The sequence below is a fragment of the Elephas maximus genome, chromosome 10 (assembly GCF_024166365.1).
Source record: "Elephas maximus indicus isolate mEleMax1 chromosome 10, mEleMax1 primary haplotype, whole genome shotgun sequence".
NCBI lineage: Eukaryota > Metazoa > Chordata > Mammalia > Proboscidea > Elephantidae > Elephas > Elephas maximus.
In genome coordinates, this window is record NC_064828.1 from 77,407,574 (window position 1) to 77,427,613 (window position 20,040).

At 42.8% G+C, this 20,040-nt stretch overlaps 1 protein-coding gene across 5 annotated transcripts in view; it reads right to left on the minus strand.

The window, feature by feature from the left end:
- The window catches only part of MAX (MYC associated factor X), a 29,084-nt gene extending 13,861 nt beyond the window's left edge, over window positions 1–15,223 (minus strand). For 2 of the 5 annotated variants that reach the window (XM_049898248.1, XM_049898247.1), the window contains exons 1-3: window positions 14,948–15,223; window positions 14,204–14,230; window positions 6,604–6,711 (exon numbers count right to left, since the gene is read on the minus strand). In XM_049898248.1, the coding sequence (XP_049754205.1) occupies window positions 6,604–6,711; window positions 14,204–14,230; window positions 14,948–14,983 (171 nt within the window). In that variant the 5' untranslated portion in view covers window positions 14,984–15,223. The remainder of the gene's footprint in view (window positions 1–6,603; window positions 6,712–14,203; window positions 14,231–14,947) is intronic. The other 3 variants (XR_007518921.1, XM_049898245.1, XM_049898246.1) reach the window with 3 other exon arrangements.
- Between the last annotated feature and the right edge of the window lie 4,817 nt (window positions 15,224–20,040).

The window sequence follows — 20,040 nt, forward strand, 5'->3', positions numbered from 1 at the left end:
TAAATACATTTATACATGCTTAGCCTAAAGCTTAAGGGGGACTTGGGCAGCTATGGGCAACCACTTAAGATATAGAAAATTCAAGAGAAAATAATTGCCCAAGTTGGAGTCTGGCGAGGTAATAACCTCAATGAGTAAGTAACAGGGTGAAATGCACAAGGCGGTGGCACAGTGGACAAGTGCTCAGCTACTGACAGGTCACCATTTGAATCCACCAGTCACTCTGTAGAAAAAAGAGCGGCAGTCTGCTTCCGTAACGATTACAGTCTTGGAAACCCTATGGGGCAGAGTCCTATAAGGTCATTATGGGTTGGAATCGAGGCATCTGCAAGGGGTTTTTTTTGGTGGTTCACATTTCATTTTAAGGAGACTCCAACCAGCAGCCCAGATACGATGTAAACACACAGTGTTGCTGAATGAACTGTCCTGGCTTTGGAGATGTTCGCCAGAACGGGCTACCTCCAAGTTTAACACTGCCAGGGTACACAGCAGACTTGTTTCCTTCAGTTAATAAATACTGTGCTCTCTATTACGTGCCAGGCACTGAAGGAAGAAACATGATGAAAAGGAGACGTCTTCCCTGCCTTCACAGTACTTATTATGGTTATTTGACATTCATCAAGTAATCACATAAAAACCCACTGCTGTTGAGTTGATTCCGACTCATAGTGACCCTATTGGATAGAGTGCCTGGTGGATTCGAACTGCCGACCTTTTGCTTAGCAGCCATAGCACTTAACCACTACACCACCAGGGTTTCCAATCACATAAATATATGTAAAATTACAGTTGAGATAAATGCCTTGGTCACAGAGCTATGGGAGGAACTACCAGGGATCCTGTCTTTCAGCCTGAAGGATCATTCTGTTCGCTGGCATAAGGAAATGATCTGGTTTCAACATCTACCTGTTAAGGAAATCAGGTTCTAATGGAAATGAAACTGAAATTAGCTCAATGTTTTTACCTCTTATTTGTTGCTCAGCATGTTACCTATCATTGTTAATTGTTAGGTATGATCATTTCCCAAAGAGAGCAAGACCCCCCCAGAGTAGACACCACTCATTACACCTTTAAATATCTACAGCACTGTAAGGCTCTTATTCATCTAGGAGAGCACCACAAAGTTGGCCACTGCTGTTTTCTTTAAAGAGCTGAGCGAGCCTGCCATTTCCTTTGGCTCTCTCTCTCACTCCACAATGTGTAAGAGCCAGACTCTGTGGTTGGCGCTGACAGAGGCAGCCCTCATGTTCTCACACCAAAATTCAGAAATTCTGACCTTAATGCTGACCAGGTGAAAACCCTGTTGTTAATTTTCATTTAGATTATATTTTTCTCTTTTCAACATAGCCCTATCCAGAAGGAGGAAATCCAGAGCACATATGCCTGAGACAGCAGTTAAGTATCGTCAACAGGCACTTAGGAAGAAACTTAAAAGATGAGAAACTACTACAAACCACCATACAGATACAAATGGCAATAGTGAAATACAACTTTCTATCCCTAAAGTCACATGTGATAAGACGACACTGATTTTTTTTATCCCTAAAGTCACATGTGATAAGACGACACTGACTGGATATAATCATCTGGTTCAGGTGCTGAAGCTAACTTATTTGAGAGACAGCAGAATTATACCCCCACTGTAAAGGCAAACTGATGGGGTGACGCCAACATGGTGAACTCAGTGCTGGCAAGGAGCCTGTCAACAACATTCCCTAGGGACACCGAGGACTCTTAAAACAGAATTATTACAGTTGTTTTTCTAAAAAAGGTAACATCTCCCTATAAAAAACAGGGCACAATTGAGCTTGCCCTTACTACTTTACTCTGGTTGACTGGCTGAGGGTTTCAATGCCATCCTATCTTTCCCAGCTGGCTCCACACCCAGCTCAAAAACAGCAAAGGACACAAAAGACTCAACAGAGTTTAAGAAACAAAACATCAACACTGAAGGCACATGTCCTCTAAAAGAGGCATTCTCTTGCACATAAAGGTCCACTTGCAAACACCGGGACCTATGGCGAGACCCAATGGATGCCAACTGTAACGGTCTGCTCCTTGGGCTCAGAGCAGCCATGCGTACTTGGAAGTAATTTACAAACTTTAATGATCCTCGACTCTCTGCACCTCAATATTAGTGACTGATGCCCCTTATGGAAGAGTATTTTATTAGTAGCCCAGGTATCACACACAGCCCAGATTAATGTTTCTCTCCAGGTAAAGCTCCCAAGATAAAGACATAAGTATTTTGGCAAGATTTCTTTAAAATACCCTTAAATTGTTTACCTCTGTGGAGTGTATGAGCTGGAATCGACTTGACAGCAATGGGTTACGGAGTATCGGAGCCCTGGCCATCCAGTGGTTAAGCACTCAGCTGTTAACCAAAAGGTCGCCAGTTCAAACCCACCAGCCACTCCAGGGTAGACAGATGTGGCAGTCTGTTTCCATAAAGGAAGACCGTAGCCTTGGAAACCCGCTGGGGCAGCTCTACTCTGTCCTATAGGGTCACTATCATGAGTCAAAATTGACTCAACAGTAACAACATGGAGTGTTAGGAAGATGGGACTTGACAACCAGCAGTCCTGAGTTCTAGTCCCTGTCCCCTATAGACTAGAATCACGATCCTGAGCCTGCTTCCTCTGATAAGTAGTAGCAGCAATAATTATACCAACTGAATTGCTGTGCAGACTTAACTTTACGCTGTAATACGGATGTTAGTTATTGTTTTCTTTACACAAGTAAAAGATGACTATTCTTTAGGATGTTTATTTTAGAGTGCAAATGTAAAAAACAAAGGATAAATGGAGTTCAGGCTTCACACTCAAAGCTATTTTTTTTTTTTCACACGTATCCCCTATTCTTGGTTAATCTAACAACGCTAGTTTCTCTTTAAAAATAAAAAGCTCAGCACACATACGACAATCTAAATGTTAAATGAGAAGTCACCTGGGACATAAAGATGCTCAAGTCACAGGAGACTGTAGGCCTTCCTTATAAGGATCTGCTTTAAGTTCCCCAAACTCACACGGTAGAATAATCAGGGCTTCGAATTGGTTCAGCCACGGCCACGGAAGCGACACCGGAAGCTGACCCAAATTTTTAGAATTTGGGTGAACCAGAATGGGAAAAATTACGAGTCAAAGCCCTGCTAGAAACTTATTCTTCTAAGAAAAGAGCAGCAGATGTGTTGCACAGCAACCAAATCTCTTGCCCATAGGATTTTGCTCAGAGGGAGAAACTGCAGTGCCCTGCTCAAAGATGGCGCTCCTGCCCCCCCCCGCCCCGCCCCGTGCAGCTCTTAATGTCCACATGTCTGTCGCTCTCCACAGTCCTGGCAATAATCCAATCTCCTGCATCAGGCTCCTGAAAGAGCTCACTATGCCTTTTCCAAGTCTCCCATTCCAAGGCTTCAACGGAAGTTTTTCCCATTCTGGATCACCTAAATTGTAAGAATTCAGGCATTTTAGTTATGCTTTATCAGCCATGACTGAATTGGTTTGAACTGGTTCAAAAGCCCTGAAAATAATCATTTTGTGATTATTTACATAATGTCATAACCTAATTACATCAACATGGTGAACTTAATGCTGGCAAGGAGCCATTCAACAACATTCCCTAGGGACCCCAACTGAAGTCTCTTAAAACAGAATTATTACAATTTTTTCTTCTAAAAAAGGTAACACCTCCTTATAAAAAACAGGGCATAATTGAGCTTGCCCTTACTACTTTACTCTGGTTGACTGGCTGAGGGTTCTAATGCCATCCTACCTTTCCCAGATGGCTCCACATCCAGCTGAAAAACAGCAAAGGACACAAAAGACTCAAACAACAGCGTTTAAGAAACAAAACATGAACACTGAAGGCACGTGTCCTCTAGAAGAGGCACTCTCTTGCACGTAAATGTCCACTTGGTAACATGCAATCCAAATCAGCATGAGCCAATTTCCTTTGGTTTAAATACCACATTTAAAAAAATTGCAACATTTGGTGAGAACTCCGAAGTCTCAGAAACCCAAGTATTATGTTAGAGTCACTGCACTGTGAAATAGTGCTGGTAGACAGAATAAAGAAGATCGAGGTCTTTAGATGGGAAGGGGCTGGAATTCAATCAGAGCTAATAGCCATTTCCTTTATTCACTCTCAGTGTGAAATATTTGTATTATCACAAAGGACAGGACAGGGTTTCAAAATTAGAATAGCACCTAGTAAATTCCCAAATTAGGGCTCTGTTGACTGGTGCTTTAAAATCTGGCTTCCCTTGACACCCACCCCCACCAGTCCTGCTACTTCTCTGACCACCCTGACCACCTTCCCTTCACTCATTCCACTCCAACCAGCAGGCCTCTCTGTTTTCCTACAACAGCCCAGGGATGCTCCCATGCTCCTGCCTCAAGGCTATTACACTTGCCCTCCCTCTGCCTGGAATACTCATCACCAGATAGAGGCACAGTTCTTTCCTTTATTTCTTTCAAATCTTTGTTCGAATGTCACCTTCCTAGTGAAACATTGCTTATTTGCCTCTAATTTTGAAACCCTGTCCTGTCCTGTGTGATAATACAAATATTTCACACTGAGAGTTAATTGTTAAAATTGCAACCCTTTCTTCGCTGCTTAATTTTTCTCCACAGCATTTATCTGATGCACCATATATATCTTTTTACTTATTAGTTCATTTTCTATCCTTTCCTCATCAGAATAAGATCTTTTGTTTTTGTCTGTTTTGTCCATTGCTATACTCCAGTATCTAGAACAGTGCCTGGCATGTAGCAGGACTCAATAAATATACATATTGAATGGAGGGAGTGAATAAACGAATGGGTCACAACAAACGACCAACTATTCTGTTTGTAAGGTTACCAAATTCAAACCTACAACTTCCTTGAAGAAAGCAGACGACACAGGATTTAGGATAATGTGATTATAAGGACTTAAGGAAGAATGTTACGGCAATGTATATGCTGGATAAGGAAAAATGTACAGCTGCGCGCTCTATGACCTGCCTCTCCTAAAGTCTTCTCGAACTTAAGAATGTCACCTGACTGCTTGTTATAAATACAGATTCCCAGGCCTGCCTCCAAAAAGGCTGATTCAGTAGTGATTGTGATGGGGGTAGTCCACAGGCCACAATTCAGGAACATTGCCCTGGTACCACGCCTAGTTAGATGTGACTATGAGATTTGGGAGAGGGCAACTCTTGTCCATTTAGTTCGCCACAGTGATTTTAATTGACACCATGGTATGGGAACAAGCACCAACTGTCAACAGCTCAGACAAGCACAAGACATAATCCTTTGCACGTGTATACTTTGACTAAAAGAGGGTGTGTCCTTTTCTCCATCATAAAGCTTTCCCGTGGTGCTGGGCCCAGGAATGTTGTTATTCCAGGTAAGTATCTTGGTTCAAGGCCATTAAATCAAGTCCACACTAAGTAGCCCTAACCCATGGCAAATTCTGGTTTTGCAATACTATTCACAGGGTCTGTTTTTTTTTTTAAAAAATAAAGATCAGACCTAATCTATGCTTCAGCCACATGGAAAGCCATATCTTAGATAAAGTATAACGCATATGACTTACCAGAGTGACAAATATAAGCAAAACGAAACCATAATGATTCCAAATTTAACAGTGAATAACCAAACAAATCCAGGAACCCTACCACACAGCTAAATCAGGCGAGCCATTCAAAGTACACCTGAAAGCAAAGATTTTTCTTAAGAAAATGGCTGCTTGTTTAAACTTCGGATCACTGGACCAGAAAAACACAGGTCCTCTTCCCAGTTTGCCACTTATTTCACTCAATTCTTGTAGAGATCAGCCAGCTACATTCTGTGTCAAGGGTGGAACTAATTTTGCAAACAGATGTTTTCTCCAAATTCCAAGGAATAACTCTAACTCACAGGCTTTTTACTCAAAGCTCCTAACTTTGCTTTCAAATGTAGAAACAGCTGGCACCTACCCCTCCAGGAAAAACACTAGTTTCTGGAAGGCCACCAGTGGGAGGGGAAGAGGGGAAAGAATGGTTACTTTTTTCTTCTATTTCGTATGAATGTGTCTCCTGTCCCAAAGTCTTTTGTAACAAAGCTTAAAATGCACTTTATACTTCTTGAAAATACATGACAACCATTGGGACTGGAAAATCATTAGTGTTCAGGTCCGTTCACATATATTCCTGTAAGTTTTCATTTAAAATACTAACTTCGAACAATATGAAAGAAATTCTCATGGAAATCTGGAGTATCAATAACCTAAGGACTCTTTAGTGCTATCCCAAACTACTATGGACTACTCTCTATACTACAGTGTACAGTTGTAACAATTTCTCGCATGAGTAATTTATTACAACTAATGCTCATTTTTAAAGGCAATTTCTACTGATGTCTTATAAGCAGCTCTAGTACGTCTGACATATTTCACTAAAGGTAAAATAAACAGGTAGGGTACATGATGCTCCTTTAAAGTGGATCAAGAATCAAAAAAGAAAAAGAACTATGCCATCCAAACACCCTTGGCTACATTTTTTTTTCCAGAGAGGTGCGTGCCCTGCTAAGGCCAACAGCAAGTTCCAAGTTAGTGGTGGCTAATCAGCTTTCTTAATAAACTCACCTTCTCTCCTTGGAGTGATGGGACCGAGTCCCGCAAACTGTGAAAGCTGTCTTTGATGTGGTCCCTGCGTTTTCGCTCCAGTGCATTATGATGAGCCCGTTTGTCAGCCTATAAGAATGTGAGAAAGAGCACATTAGAAATGTCACTCTTTTGCTTGGTACAAGGCAGGTGGGATACAGCCTGGAAGTAAATGCTGTCATCATTGTCCCTGGTGATGGAACTGGGAAGGATTTGTCGACATGGACAGTTAGGAGTCTCCAGGTTTAGGCTCTGCTAAAGGGGGAAAAAGGAGTGAGCAAGGCTTGCGACAGGAACATCCAAAGTAGCTTGATGCATCCAGCTCGTGCATAAGTAAAAGAAAAGTTATTTGTGGGGACAAAATGTGACTCTTCTGCAACACCAGTCCTTGCCCCAACTTACTTATGTGACAGAAGAGCTGCCAGTCCGTGGCTGGGAGGTGACCAGGGAAAAGCACCAGCAGCTCCTTCATAGGGTGTGATCACCCACACTGTAAGAGAGTCCCATGGAGGGTGCCCAGGGAAGGAGCTAAATGATTGGTGCCGTGCTTCTTTCCGTGTGAACCCCATCACCGTGAGTCTCTGTCTGGTCTCCAGCTCACTAAAGGTACTAGGTTAGGATCTTCTAGCCAAATTATACAATAGAAACTGAAACTTCTAGAAAACCCAGGTGTTTGAATCTGAAAGCATTACAACCGAGCTGATAAAAGACACCAACTGCATTCAGAGTTCCTATTTTTTAAAGTAGCTCCAAGGTGCTATCCTGCCAAGGGCTTCCCCTCTCACAGATTGTGCCAGAAAGACACACTTCCTAGATGGCGATCTTCTGACACCCACAGGCTCTGAAGAATTTCCTCAAGCACCTGTGGCAGGTCATACTTATTTGGCATTATCTAAATGCTCACAGACCAACATCTTTATTCTGGTCCTGATCAGAACCACAAAGAGGAACCGTCAGCTGGAAGGGGAGGGACACTGTCAACAGTGAGGAATGGCAAAATGCACTAGAGCTCCACGTAGAAGTGACAGGGCTGGAAAGCACTGCAGGACCGTTCAACAGGTCCTCATTAAAGGGCATCTCCTCCAAACTCTCAACACAAACGCCTAATTGACCTGAAGCAAGAACTTAATCACGTCTACACTTTGGGAGTTATGGAAAGATATTCTGAGATTTTACCCTGAGTACATAAGCCTGCTCTGAGTTTACCCAAAAAGCAAGTCTGTGTATGAGAAGTTCACAGCTTTAACCCACCCAGACAGGGCACCAGGGATTTTAAAAATGAAGCAACAAGAGTAAATAGCTTGGCTTAGCGTAAGAATCATGTTGCCTCAAAAGAATCCCTGTATCAGACAAGATGTACAGATAAAAATCTACTATCAAGACAAGAACTGTAGGGATGAAAGGACTTGAAATTCTCATATTATCTAATCCAAAAAGTCTAAGTCATTACAGAGGAAAAGGAGTTTGGGAGCAGCTGTGGTAATTTTAATTATTTCCTGGTCTTTCAAGCGCAACACCTCACCTGCGGCTCTGCTGAATCTGACACATGGTTCCCATCACAACCTGGTTCTCCACAGCATCTCCCTCTTTTCCAGGGCAGGGACCTGGAGTATTTCTAAAGCTTTCCTTATCAAGTCTGAATCCACTATAAAATGAGTAGTTACTGAACCATCACGATATATGGAGTATTATAGGGAAATTGGGGACAATCAAGCTAGAAACAACAGAGAACCTGAGGGTAGGGAGCTACTCTGCATCATACAGCTTTACAGCTAGAAAACAGCAAAAGCCTTCTCAGAGCTGTATGAAATAGCAGTGTAAAATATGAAGGAATTTATTTAAGTGCCCAGTCCTTTTCTAAACTACTGTCTCCTCTAGTCATCTATACACATGTAAATTGGGCTGGGTTCTAACCTGAACTATAACTAAAGCATTTAGAAAGTTGAGGGATGACATTTGGCAGGTATCAGACTCTCCTGTGTTGGCTACATACTCCCTTAAGATGGCTTATTTACATGCAAGTTAACAGCACAGCTTTGGTCTCCAGCAGCAGCCCAAGATACTCCCAGTCTACTAAATCACCCCATTCCTGGCCCTCCTCCCAGCTGAAGAGCTGTGCACAGAAGCAATGACACCACAGTTACCCACAATCCCTCTTGTTGATACAAATAAAATTCTAAGTGTCTGTTTTCTTTCTGGGAGAGCCCTGCAAATCTCAAGCTGCTAGAATTGAGTTGGACTTGGTTTCACTCAGGCCTGCATTAGAGGGGTGGAGCTAAATATAACCTAACACCAAACCATCCCCACAATGCACTACCCCCTTCCCATTCACTGAGTCCTGAAAGGACTCAGATAGGCAAGCCTTTCGGTTAGAGGATTGTAAGTGAACTTGGCTGTGGACCATCAGCAGAAATTTTGGCTTCTCATCTGGGGAGCCGGCCAAGTTTGAGAAGTTGGCTCAACAAGGAAAGGCAGCAGTCTACTGCCTGGTAGAAAGCCTGGGCTGGGGACTGTTCTTAAAGTAGTGGATGGAATTTCTGTGGTGGTTCCAGGCTCAATTTAACTAGCAGAAGGGTGGGATTTTAGACCAATCCCTCCTGCCGTGTCCATGCCTGAGCTGCTATGCTTAACCAGTCAATTTTAAAGCTCTCTCAGACAATGGCAAGGATGTATTTTTCTCCTCTCCAACCCTCATTTGAAACAGCAAGTTAGAAATATGCAGAACTAACATGTCTAATTCCAGGCAACTTTGAACTTAATGATACACTATAGTGGCTTGAAAGAGCATATGGAAAACCTTTACACAAGGCTGAGAATTCAGTTTGAGAACATTTCCAAACCACAGATCCACCCGACCTGATAACACTGCCTTCCACCCCGCTTCATTCAAGTGGAGGGCCAGTTGCCAGACTTATCACTGCCTTGTTAACTGTCTTTACTTGCTGGCAACCCTTTTTGAAGGGGCCAAGACTTCAGAGCTGAGAAAGAAAAACTGGGTGAAGACTCCCAATGTGTGGCATCTGAGATCCTCCCACAAATTCAAAACTGATTTAAAGGCGGGGGGGGGGGGAGGGCGCAAACAATTGTGTTCTAAACAAATAAAGCTCAACTCAGATAAGCCAGCTTTCTCTTTCCTGAACTGAGAAAGATGTTTGATAATGAAAACAGGTGGTACTGAAAGCACCCGTGTGGAATTAATTAAGCACTCAGGCACAATTCTAGGAGACAACAAGGTATTCTCGTGCTGTAGAGCAGGCCCCCAAATATACCTCATGTGCACAACCTATAAGGAAGGGCACTGGTTTCAGGTACACCGGATTTGCAGTTTCTACCAGAAAACTCTTCCTTCAGGGCATCTTAGGCTAACACAAATACCAAGGGACTTAGCAATACTGAAGAGTGGCCCACAGATGCTCAACAGAACTCCGGCACCAAATCGCTTCCAGCTTGGCCATTTCTGCCAAGGTTTTCATTCAGCCTCTCAGTTTTACTTCCACTAAACTTTCCACACTGGCAGCCAGAACAAAAATCCTCACCTACAATTTGTCCATCTCTGACACTAACAAGCATGTGTATTTTAAGTGTTGTTAAATGTTGAAGGCAAACGTTATTTTTTTAGCCAAGAAGTTGCTAAATTGGCAGGAGGTCATCTAAGCTAAACAGGTCTGTTCAAAGTTGAGGGAAATCTCTTTAAATTATTTCCTTCCAACTTATTGCATAGAGAACACATCTTCATTCAAGGTATTATATCAGTCAGCAGCCTTATTTCCTGTAAGTTCTAAGCAAATAGCTTGGGGAAACAAATGCTTCATTATTCTAGGATGCACAAGGCTCTCCACAACAATGCATTTCTTGCAGGCTACCTGACACCTAGCCCCACCTGACCAGAATCTTCTCAATTCCAATATAGAAAATTCTCAGCATACAGAGAATTAGAGTTGTCCACTAAACGTTCACCAACTTTAAGAAAGATTCGTCCTAGATGGAAGGTAGTATTGCTTAGGGTTATTATCAATCTATTCTTATTAAACATTAATAACCTTAACAGTGGAAACAAACAGGCCTGAAATTCTCATCAGAAAAGATCAATTTATTCCATCTGGTAGATCAGGACCAGAAAGAATAAATAAAACTGAATTTCTAAGCAACTTAACACATTCACCTTAAACAACATGAAGACTGCAACGTGAAATAACAGGCAGCCAGAAGGAGATAAACTCACTAAGGATTTTAAGAGGAAATTATTAATTTCAACTTCCCAACACCTATCCTGCTTGAAGCCAAGACATTCCCAACATCATCTAATGAGTAAGTCTGTTATCCAGACTTTATCATGTGGTGCCTAAAAGAGCTTGGGAACACTATTACCAAAACATGCCATCAAACCATAGTCATTTAAGATGAAGGATGCCTTTCTTGGTCAGGAAATTTTAATTAAAAACCAAGTTGGAATTTCTGATCAACTATTTCACCACTAGTAGCATCTTTAAAAAAAAAAAAAAAGAATTTTTAAACGTAAGAATATCCTTTGCTCTATCAAACAGGCATACTGAGAAACCAAACCTGACAGTTCTGCATCACTGTCAACACTCTAAGGAGAGACAAAGCACATGAATCATGCAGCACTTCTGCTGTGCAACTGATTTCAGGTAAAACAGACACTCAATTCCTGGGTGGATTCCAATCTCGGAGGTGACCAAGCTCGTTTCTTTCTGAATACACTGCAATCCCTAAAGAAGCTAAGAGAGCTTAAAAAAAAAAAAAGAGAGCTTAGAAGTTAAAAATATGTCACAACAGAAAGGTACAGAAGTGAAATTGCACAAATCTGTTTTTAAATCTCCTACAGGTACACTGTAACTCCAACACATTCAGCTGCCACAAAGGACAATACATTGGAAAAGGCCTAGGGTTTCCTTTCCAAAAGAAATTTCCCAAATAGAAACAAAGCAAAAGGAACCCCTTGCATAATATATACCTGTCCCAGAAACTTATCTTCAAAATGCAAGCTTTTCCCTCCAAAAATAAATAAAGTAGCATCAGTTGGATTCTGTGGTGTTTGAATTTAATAATAAAAATGGTTTGGGGTTACTTCCTTAAACAAAGCTTACTGGCTGCTGCTGGAGAAGTTGTTTTCCGTTTGTACCGAGGCAATAGCAAAAAATATTCGTCAAAACAGTTTCACTTTCTCTTACAGTTAGCCTTACTTCCTAACTCTGTTCTTGCTGAGTATCCTACATTTCTCATGTACTAAAGGTTGTACTTACTGCAGTGAGGTTACAAAACACGAATGTCTCTTTTGATATTAGGACCCACAGAACCTTTTTCAAATAACTTTAAAAGTTGGTTTACAAATCTAAATACTTGGTTGTTTACAGTTCACGCCCTTTTCTGAACATTATTCCTAAGATACAGCTTAACAGCCCCCCCGCAAAATTTTAAAAACGTTTATTACCTATACTAAGTCTCAGAGAGTAAAGAGATGTATTCACAAAGAAAAAAAAAACAATCCTTTTTTACCTCACTCGTTCACAATTATTTGATAAACTACAAAATTTGCCTGTAGCACATCTCCTTCTTCTCCACGCTGTTGTGATTATCTTAAAAGTCTTAACAAGTATATATGTCAAAATAAAAACAAAGGGTCAAACCCACACGCCTTCCCTAACCCCCAAAATCTAAGGGAAAAATCCTAGGCACCTTAACACCAAACTAAAAACATCTAGGGAAAACAATGAGATTGGCATTCTAAGAGAGTAGAGGCATTTTAATAATCTAATAAACCAATTTACATCAACTTTTCAATATTTTGAAAAGCAGAACACTTTCAAGAACCGTGAGCCAAAACCTCACAAAGAAAGCTTTTCTCTCAATGGAGAGTCAAAATAATTCCAATTGAATGGGTAAGTCTGCAAAGGAAGCCTATGAGAGCTCTAGTCAATCCCTACCCGCCAGTCCTGACCAGGCCCTGGGGCAGATCTTAAAAATGGAAACTTGGAGGAAAAAATGTTTCAAATAGACTGGGCCGTGAACATGATACATCAGTTAATGTAAACAGACTCTAAATTATTAGAGATAATAATAACCAAATAAGGAATTCAATTTTCAAATATATGTACAAATACAGGTATGTGGTAATACTTCAAAGACCTAAGGCAAAAAAAAAAAAATCTTCTTAGCGACTATTTTCCAGGACAATTTTTAGGACTCCTGGGACAACTGTATCCTGCAGTTTAATGGAAGTATCAGTTCTTAAAAGCAACACTTTTCTTACTGTGCATCTGCTTGGGCCACTTGCACAATCTTTGCTCGCTCTAATAAAGAGCAGGTACAAGAGTGCCTGCTTTTATCCTGTGGTAATTAAATTCGTATACCAGAAGTATCAAAGTGGCATCATGCACACTCTAACCAGCCACTAAACAGCTTGAATATTCCACACATTCTTTTAAAAATCAGAATAACATAAAAATCCGGGTTCCAAATCTTTCTTAAAAAAAATAGGGAACCTGTCAGCACTGAACCCTCACCCCTACATAGTAACAACTCACTGGAGTTGAGTAGTGGCTGCCTTTTTAGAAGAGGTGTGTGCTCCCCAGTACCCCAGTCCTCACTTCTTCCCACTGCTGTATTCCTAACTATCTCGCTGCCTGGCCCCCACAGACATTTGAATTGTTGATCCCTATTCTATACCCTTCTTTCCCACTGTCATATATTAGATACTCTGATATACTTCTCCCTTCACTTCTCTGATTTGTTTTTTGTCTATTCCTTCTTCCCCTCTAATCTATTATTCACAGAACACTCACAGTACTGGCTCTGTCTCCAAAGACATGAGATTAGTGTACACCTAAATCCACAGAATCATCTACTAAAAATACTAATAACCCTGATAAATTACTGATAACACTGTATGGAGTCCATACAGTGTATGGAGTCCTCATCTCTTAGCAAACCTGTCTGCCAATGCCACATCTTCCAACAATTTTCCTATTTTTTATACTTCTCCTTCAACTCAAATATAAAAAGTCAGACCACAATAAGCTGCATGTGACACTTTCATATTCAACCTCTGGCTCCTCTACATTTCCAATTTCTGCACTACAGTATCACATGCCAGATTCTAGGTCTACAGCAGTCACATGACTTTTGGTTAAAGGTGATTGCATGTGCTTCAGCTTCACTCACGACTAATATGCAGATATTGTTTGGAACCTCCTTGTTCTACATCTTCTGAGGACACTGCCCTGAAATTATGCTACAGTCTACTTCAGAACGCTGTATTTCTCATTTCCTGCTTTAGAGTGTGGTGGCTAGATTCCCCATCTGAAAACTACTGGAACGATTCCTTTCTTCACATACAGCTCATCCCATTCACAGTCACTGGAACCTATCACCCGAGAGTCTGGAATTATGAGAATTGCAACCTTCCCCCAATACCTGGAATCCCAGAACAAGGCCCCACCTCACCTTAGCGGTTAACAGATTTACTACAATGTTAAAATAGAACGATCTCTTTTTTTCTCTGACCCCCAAATGTACTAGAACTGAACGGAAATGAAAATGAAATGGAGAGTAGGAGACGTACCGCAGATTGAAACCTCGGTTGCTCTTCCTGAAATAAGAGAAAAAAAAAAATAGAAAATATAAAAGTTATTTTTACACTTCATATTCAATAATTAGAAAATGCCGGCGGCGGAGGAAGCGGCGGGTAGGGAGTCAGTCCGACCCCCTCCCTCCCTTCCCACCCCACGCTCCAACCCCTCAGCGGGATCCGGCAGCGGGGCAGGGGGGTCCTGAGCGCCGCCTCTCCTTCCGGATCCGACCGGGGTAGGAGGGGGTCCCGAGCACTGTCTCTTCCCCCTTGCACCCAGCTCGGGGCTTCTGGACACTCTCAATCCCTCTCTGCCCTCCCTCACCCCCAGGATCCGCAGGTCACAGGAAAAAGTGATCGCAGACCGAGAGAACAGGTTCTGAGCACCGTCCCCTTTCCCAGGATCCGGACAATGGGATCCCGAGCGCACCCCACCCCTGTCCCCTGGATCCTGAGCGGAATAGGGTAGGAGCGGGCGGCCGCAGCACCCTCCTCCTCAGGGGAGGTGGGGGTCCCATAGGCCGCGTGTCTCCTCCCCACTTCCAGTCCCTGGAGGCCCCTCCGCTTAGGAGCTGGGAAGGAAGCGAGCCGGGAGGGCGACTAAAGCGGTCCAAGTCCCGGAGAGAAGGGAAATGAGGCGGCGGCAGCCCGGCCCCCTCCCGCCGGCGCCCCGCTGAGAGTCCCAGCCGCTGTCCCCGCCTGACAACCCGCACGGGAAGAAGAAGCCCCGGGACTCACGTCGCTCTCCACCTCGATGTCATCGTTATCGCTCATTTCCTACGGCCCAGGGAGCGGCCACTGCAGCGGCGGCGGGGAAGGGGGAGGGGTGAAGGGGAGGGGGAAGTCACCGACAACAACAAGCCGAGTCCCCCCCCACACACACACACACACACTCACTCACTCACTCACTCACTCACTCACTCGCTCTCTCACACACACAACACGGGCGAGAACCACCTCCTCACTGCAGCACCGGATCAACGGCGGCACGCACGCCCGGTCGGCCCCCTGCCACGTGACGACTCGTCACGCTTAGGCCGCCGAGACTTGTAGTTCCCATTCCTTTGACCGACCGCCCAGCTGGCGCCAGAAAAACTACAAATCCCATCAGGAACTTCATCCAGGAGACGCCAGCCCGGCTTGTTGACGAAGCCCAAAGCGCCTGCGTGTCCCGTGGGGGGGGGGGCGGAGAGAGAAGCGGCGCGGTGCCTTCTGGGAGTCGTAGTCCACAGACCGCGAGTTGTCAGGAGGTTTTCCTCCCGAGGCAGCAGAGGAGGCTTCTGGGAAGAGAGGACACGTGGAGAGAGCTTGGGCTTTTGGAGTCCGGCACCGTATGAGCGCCGGGCCCAGGGGACAGGGTGGAGGTTCTGAGGGAGTAGCTGGCTGCCTAAATAAGCTGCTTCTCCTTCTTGCACCTAGTTTTACTTTGTCTTCTTGATTCCCGAATTGTCCCGCTTTGCGACCTGGGGCGTAACTTGCCCGCGAGGGAGTCCTGTGGCTGCGAATTAGGGGGCGCGGCTCGGAAAGCCCATGCAGACCTGCGGGATTAGGTTCTGAGAAGAAGGTGTCAATGGCAGGTGTTAAGTGGTGTTACAAGAATCGCCTTTCTATGGGACTGCTCCCAGGCGCGAGAATCTTGTATTCATTCATCCCGGAGTGACCAACCTTGCTACTCAGTGTGCGGCTTTGCTTTCACAGATCCCTTTCTTACCTTCAACAACCGATTTCGTGGAAGTAAAAGCCCCTTTGGAGTTTGTTGTAGCCCAGGCAGTTTACGGAGTGCCCCAGTTCAGAGTGTCATAATTAAGAATCGCAAAAAGGATCAAAACGGGAAACTGGTTGCAGCCCCCTACACAGTTTAAATCATATGTAAATATTGTGAGAAGAGATGTGATCACATTCATTCTACCAATATTTATTGAACACCTAACATGTGCCAGCACGAGAATGCGCTAATGTACAAGACCTGAACGGTCCCTGTCTTGGAGCCGCTCACAGCTGTGGAAGCAAAAATGAGACTGCTCTGCTGTCATTCGAAGAGTATACAAGTCCCACAAGAAGAAAAAAGCAAAACAATAACAAAGACACCCTGAGATAAACAAAGTGGCAGAAGTACTTTTACATGTGGTCTCGAATGAAATCTTGAGGTTTCTCCATAAATTACTGATGCCCTAATGAAAACCATTTTATCTCTGACTTTTGAATGCAGAAATCTGGGGATATGTCACCATCTTTGTGACAGTATCTCCCCATGTGAGCATGTCATTTATGCTGCAAGAGACAAATGTAAACGCGGTAAATCTTTCCTTTACATTTTTTCCTTTAATACCTGTTTTGTGTCTTATTCAGTGATCCTGTTCAACTGAAGTCTGCATGTCTTCACAAGGAAACCTCTTTTCTAAATGAGTTTGTGAGTCTCCCTTTCAAACGACCTAAGTGGGACGGACACATGTAGCAAACCATTATGTGATGAGTTGATGGGGTATTAGATCTGGATGGTAGCTCTTCGGTGAGTTAATTAACTTGATATTGGAAGCTAGGGCTAATTGATGATTTTAACAAATTATCATTGGGTGCCTGCTATGCACAAAATGCTATAGGGCAGTAGTTCTCAACCCTGGCCATAAGTTAAAATCACTTTGGGAGGTTTGAAAAACCTCAATGCCCAGACCACACCCCCAAACAATTAAGTTCAGATCTTTTGGGGTTAGAGCCAGGCAACAGTATTGTTTAAACTCTTTAGGTGATTCCAATATGCATCCAAGATTGAGAATCATTTGTATAGTGCATGCCAAGATAAATGAGACAGCTTTCCACTGAATTATGTACCTTAAAAGGGTGAGTTTTATGGTGCGTAAATGATATCTCAATAAAGCTGTCAAGAGGTGGTTGTTAGAACAGAACAAGGGGATAATGTGTGGTTTAAAGTCAGGAAAGGTGTGCGTTAGGGTTGTATCCTTTCACCATACCTATTCAATCTGTATGCTGAGCAAATTATCCAAGAAGTGGGACTATATGAGGAAGAACGGGTCATGAGGATCAGAGGAAGACTCACTAACAACCTGCATTATGCAGATGACACAAACCTTGTTTGCTGAAAGTGAAGAAGACTTGAAGTACCTACTGATGAAGATCAAAGGCCACAGTCTTCAGTATGTACCTCAACATAAAGAAGACAAAAATCCTCACAACTGGACCAATAAGCAACATCATAATAAATGGAGAAAAGATTGAAGTTGTCAAGAATTTCATTTTACTTGGATCCACAATCAACGCCCATGGAAGTAGCAGTCAAGAAATAAAACGATGCATTGCAACGAGCAAATCTGTTGCAGAAGACCTATTTAAAGTGTTGAAAAGCAAAGATGTCACTTTAAGGACTAAGGTGCACCTGACCCAAGTCATGGTATTTTCAATTGCCTCATATGCACGCAAAAGCTGGAATAAGGAATAAGGAAGTCTGGAGAAGAATTGATGCCTTTGAGTTATGGCATTGGCAAAGAATGTTGAATATTCCATAGACTGCCCAACCAAAAAAAAAAAACACAAAACCAAACTTGTGGCTGTCGAGTCAATTCCGACTCATAGCGACCCTATAGGACAGAGAAGAACTGCCCCATAGAGTTTCCAAGGAACGTCTGCTGGATTCAAACTGTCGGACCTTTAGTTAGCAGCAGTAGCACTTAACCACTATGTCATCAGGGTTCCCTGGACTGCCAAAAGAAGGAATAAATCTGTTTTAGAGGAAGTACAGCCAGAATGCTCCTTAGAAGCAAGGATGGTGAGACTACATCTCACGTACTTTGGACAGGTTATCAGGAGGGACTAGTCCCTGCAGGAGGACATCATGCTTGGTAAAGTAGAGGGTTAGCAAAAAAGAGGAAGACTCTTCAATGAAATGGAGTGACACAGTGGCTGCAACAATGAGCTCAAGCATAACAGCAGTCATGAGGATGGCACAGAACCGGACAGTGTTTCATTTTGTTGTACATAGGGTTGCTATGAGTTGGAACCAACTTGACGGCACCAAACAACAACAAAAGCTGTTATAAAAGAAATAAGGTAGCCTTTACCCTCCCTGAATTTAAAACCTGGCAAATTATGAACACAAACAATTATAATGAAGACAGATTATGTAAATGTTGAATTAGTAGAAAAGGCAGTGAATGCTGTAAGAAAGGAGAGGAGGGAGAAATTTTCCTAGGTCTGAAATGGTGTTAGGGAGGTGTTGATGATCAGGGAAGTCTTCTTAGGCTCTCGAGGACGAGGACCAGTCTGCAGGGACCAGAGCAGACTGTGCTCATCATTGATTCTCTGATTGTGGAATGGAGACCTGAGCAAGTAAGCAGAGGTAAGGAGGAAAGGCCTTCCGGGTAGAAAGACTGGAGATTTTAACACATCTGTTTTTAGTACTTGATAGAATATGGAGACCTGTCAACCTGGTTAATAAATTTGACCTAATAGACATAAAAGACTGCACCCATCATTGTAGAATACATTCTTTTCAAGCAGTCGTGGAACATTTACAAAAATTGAGCATGTTCTAAGCCATAAACAAATTTCAAAGGACTGTGATCTTAGAGAGGATGTTCTCAGACCTAATGTAATTAAACTAGAAATAATACAAGGATAACTAGAAAACCTTCCTAAGTTTGGAAATTAAGAAATACTTTTAAATGACCTAAATAAAAGGACTTTCATGGCCAAGGCACATAGGCAGGAAAGAGAACTAAGCATATTAGAACAGAAATTTCCTCTAGTTTTCTTTTTTAGTGCTTTCCTGATGTGAATAGTAATTTAGGACTTTAATTCATTTTCATCTTTGTACACTTGCATTTCTTTGGTAAAGCCCTATGTGAACTTATCAAGACTGGGCCTTGTCACTGAGCAGCCCAATTTCTCTAGCCCCTTGCTACTTTAAGGAGTCCCTGAGTGATATAAATGGTTAATGCATTTGGCTGCTAACTGAAAGGTTGAATGTTCAAGTACACCCAGAGGTGCCTTGAAAGAAAGGCCTAGTGATCTATTTTCAAAAAATCAGCCGTTGAAAACTCTACATCCTGGATAGAGTGGGAGAAAAATGTAGAACAAAATTCAAATTCATGAAAAAAGACCAGACTTACTGGTCTGACAGAGACTGGAGCAACCCCCAAGACTATGGCCCCTGTACACCCTGCTAACCCAGAACTGAAGCTACTCCTGAAGCCTACTTTTCAAAGATTAGACAGGCCTACAAAACAAAAAATAACACACAAGAGGAACGTCCTTCTTAGTTTAATCAAATATACAAGACCAAATGGGCAACTCCTGCCCAAAAGCAAAGACAAGAAGGCAGGAAGGGACAGGAACTGGATGAATGGACATGGGGAACCCAGGATGGAAAGGGGGAGCATGCTGTCACATTGCAGGGATTGCAACCAGTGTCACAAAACAATGTATATAAATTTTTGCATGAGAAATTAACTGGAGCTGTAAACTTTCACCTAAAGCACAATTAAATTAAAAACAAGCAAACAGAAGCCCTACTCTGACACACATGGGATCACCATGAGTTGGAATTGACTGGTCAGATCTAGTTACTGCTTGTGTTGCGATAGCAATACTGTCAGAACTCATCTAAATTGTCAAGGGACAATAAGAATCAGGATCAGCACAAAGCTGATTCCTGTGAGGTGGAGGTCAGACATACCTCAACTCTCCAACTTTTCACTGTTTCTGACGTCAGTCCCCCACCTCCCCGCCCCCGCACTCTCTACTTCTCTGCTGGTTTTGATAATTCGTTGCAATGGCCACAAAAAACTCACAGACCATATTTACAATGAAATGTTTTA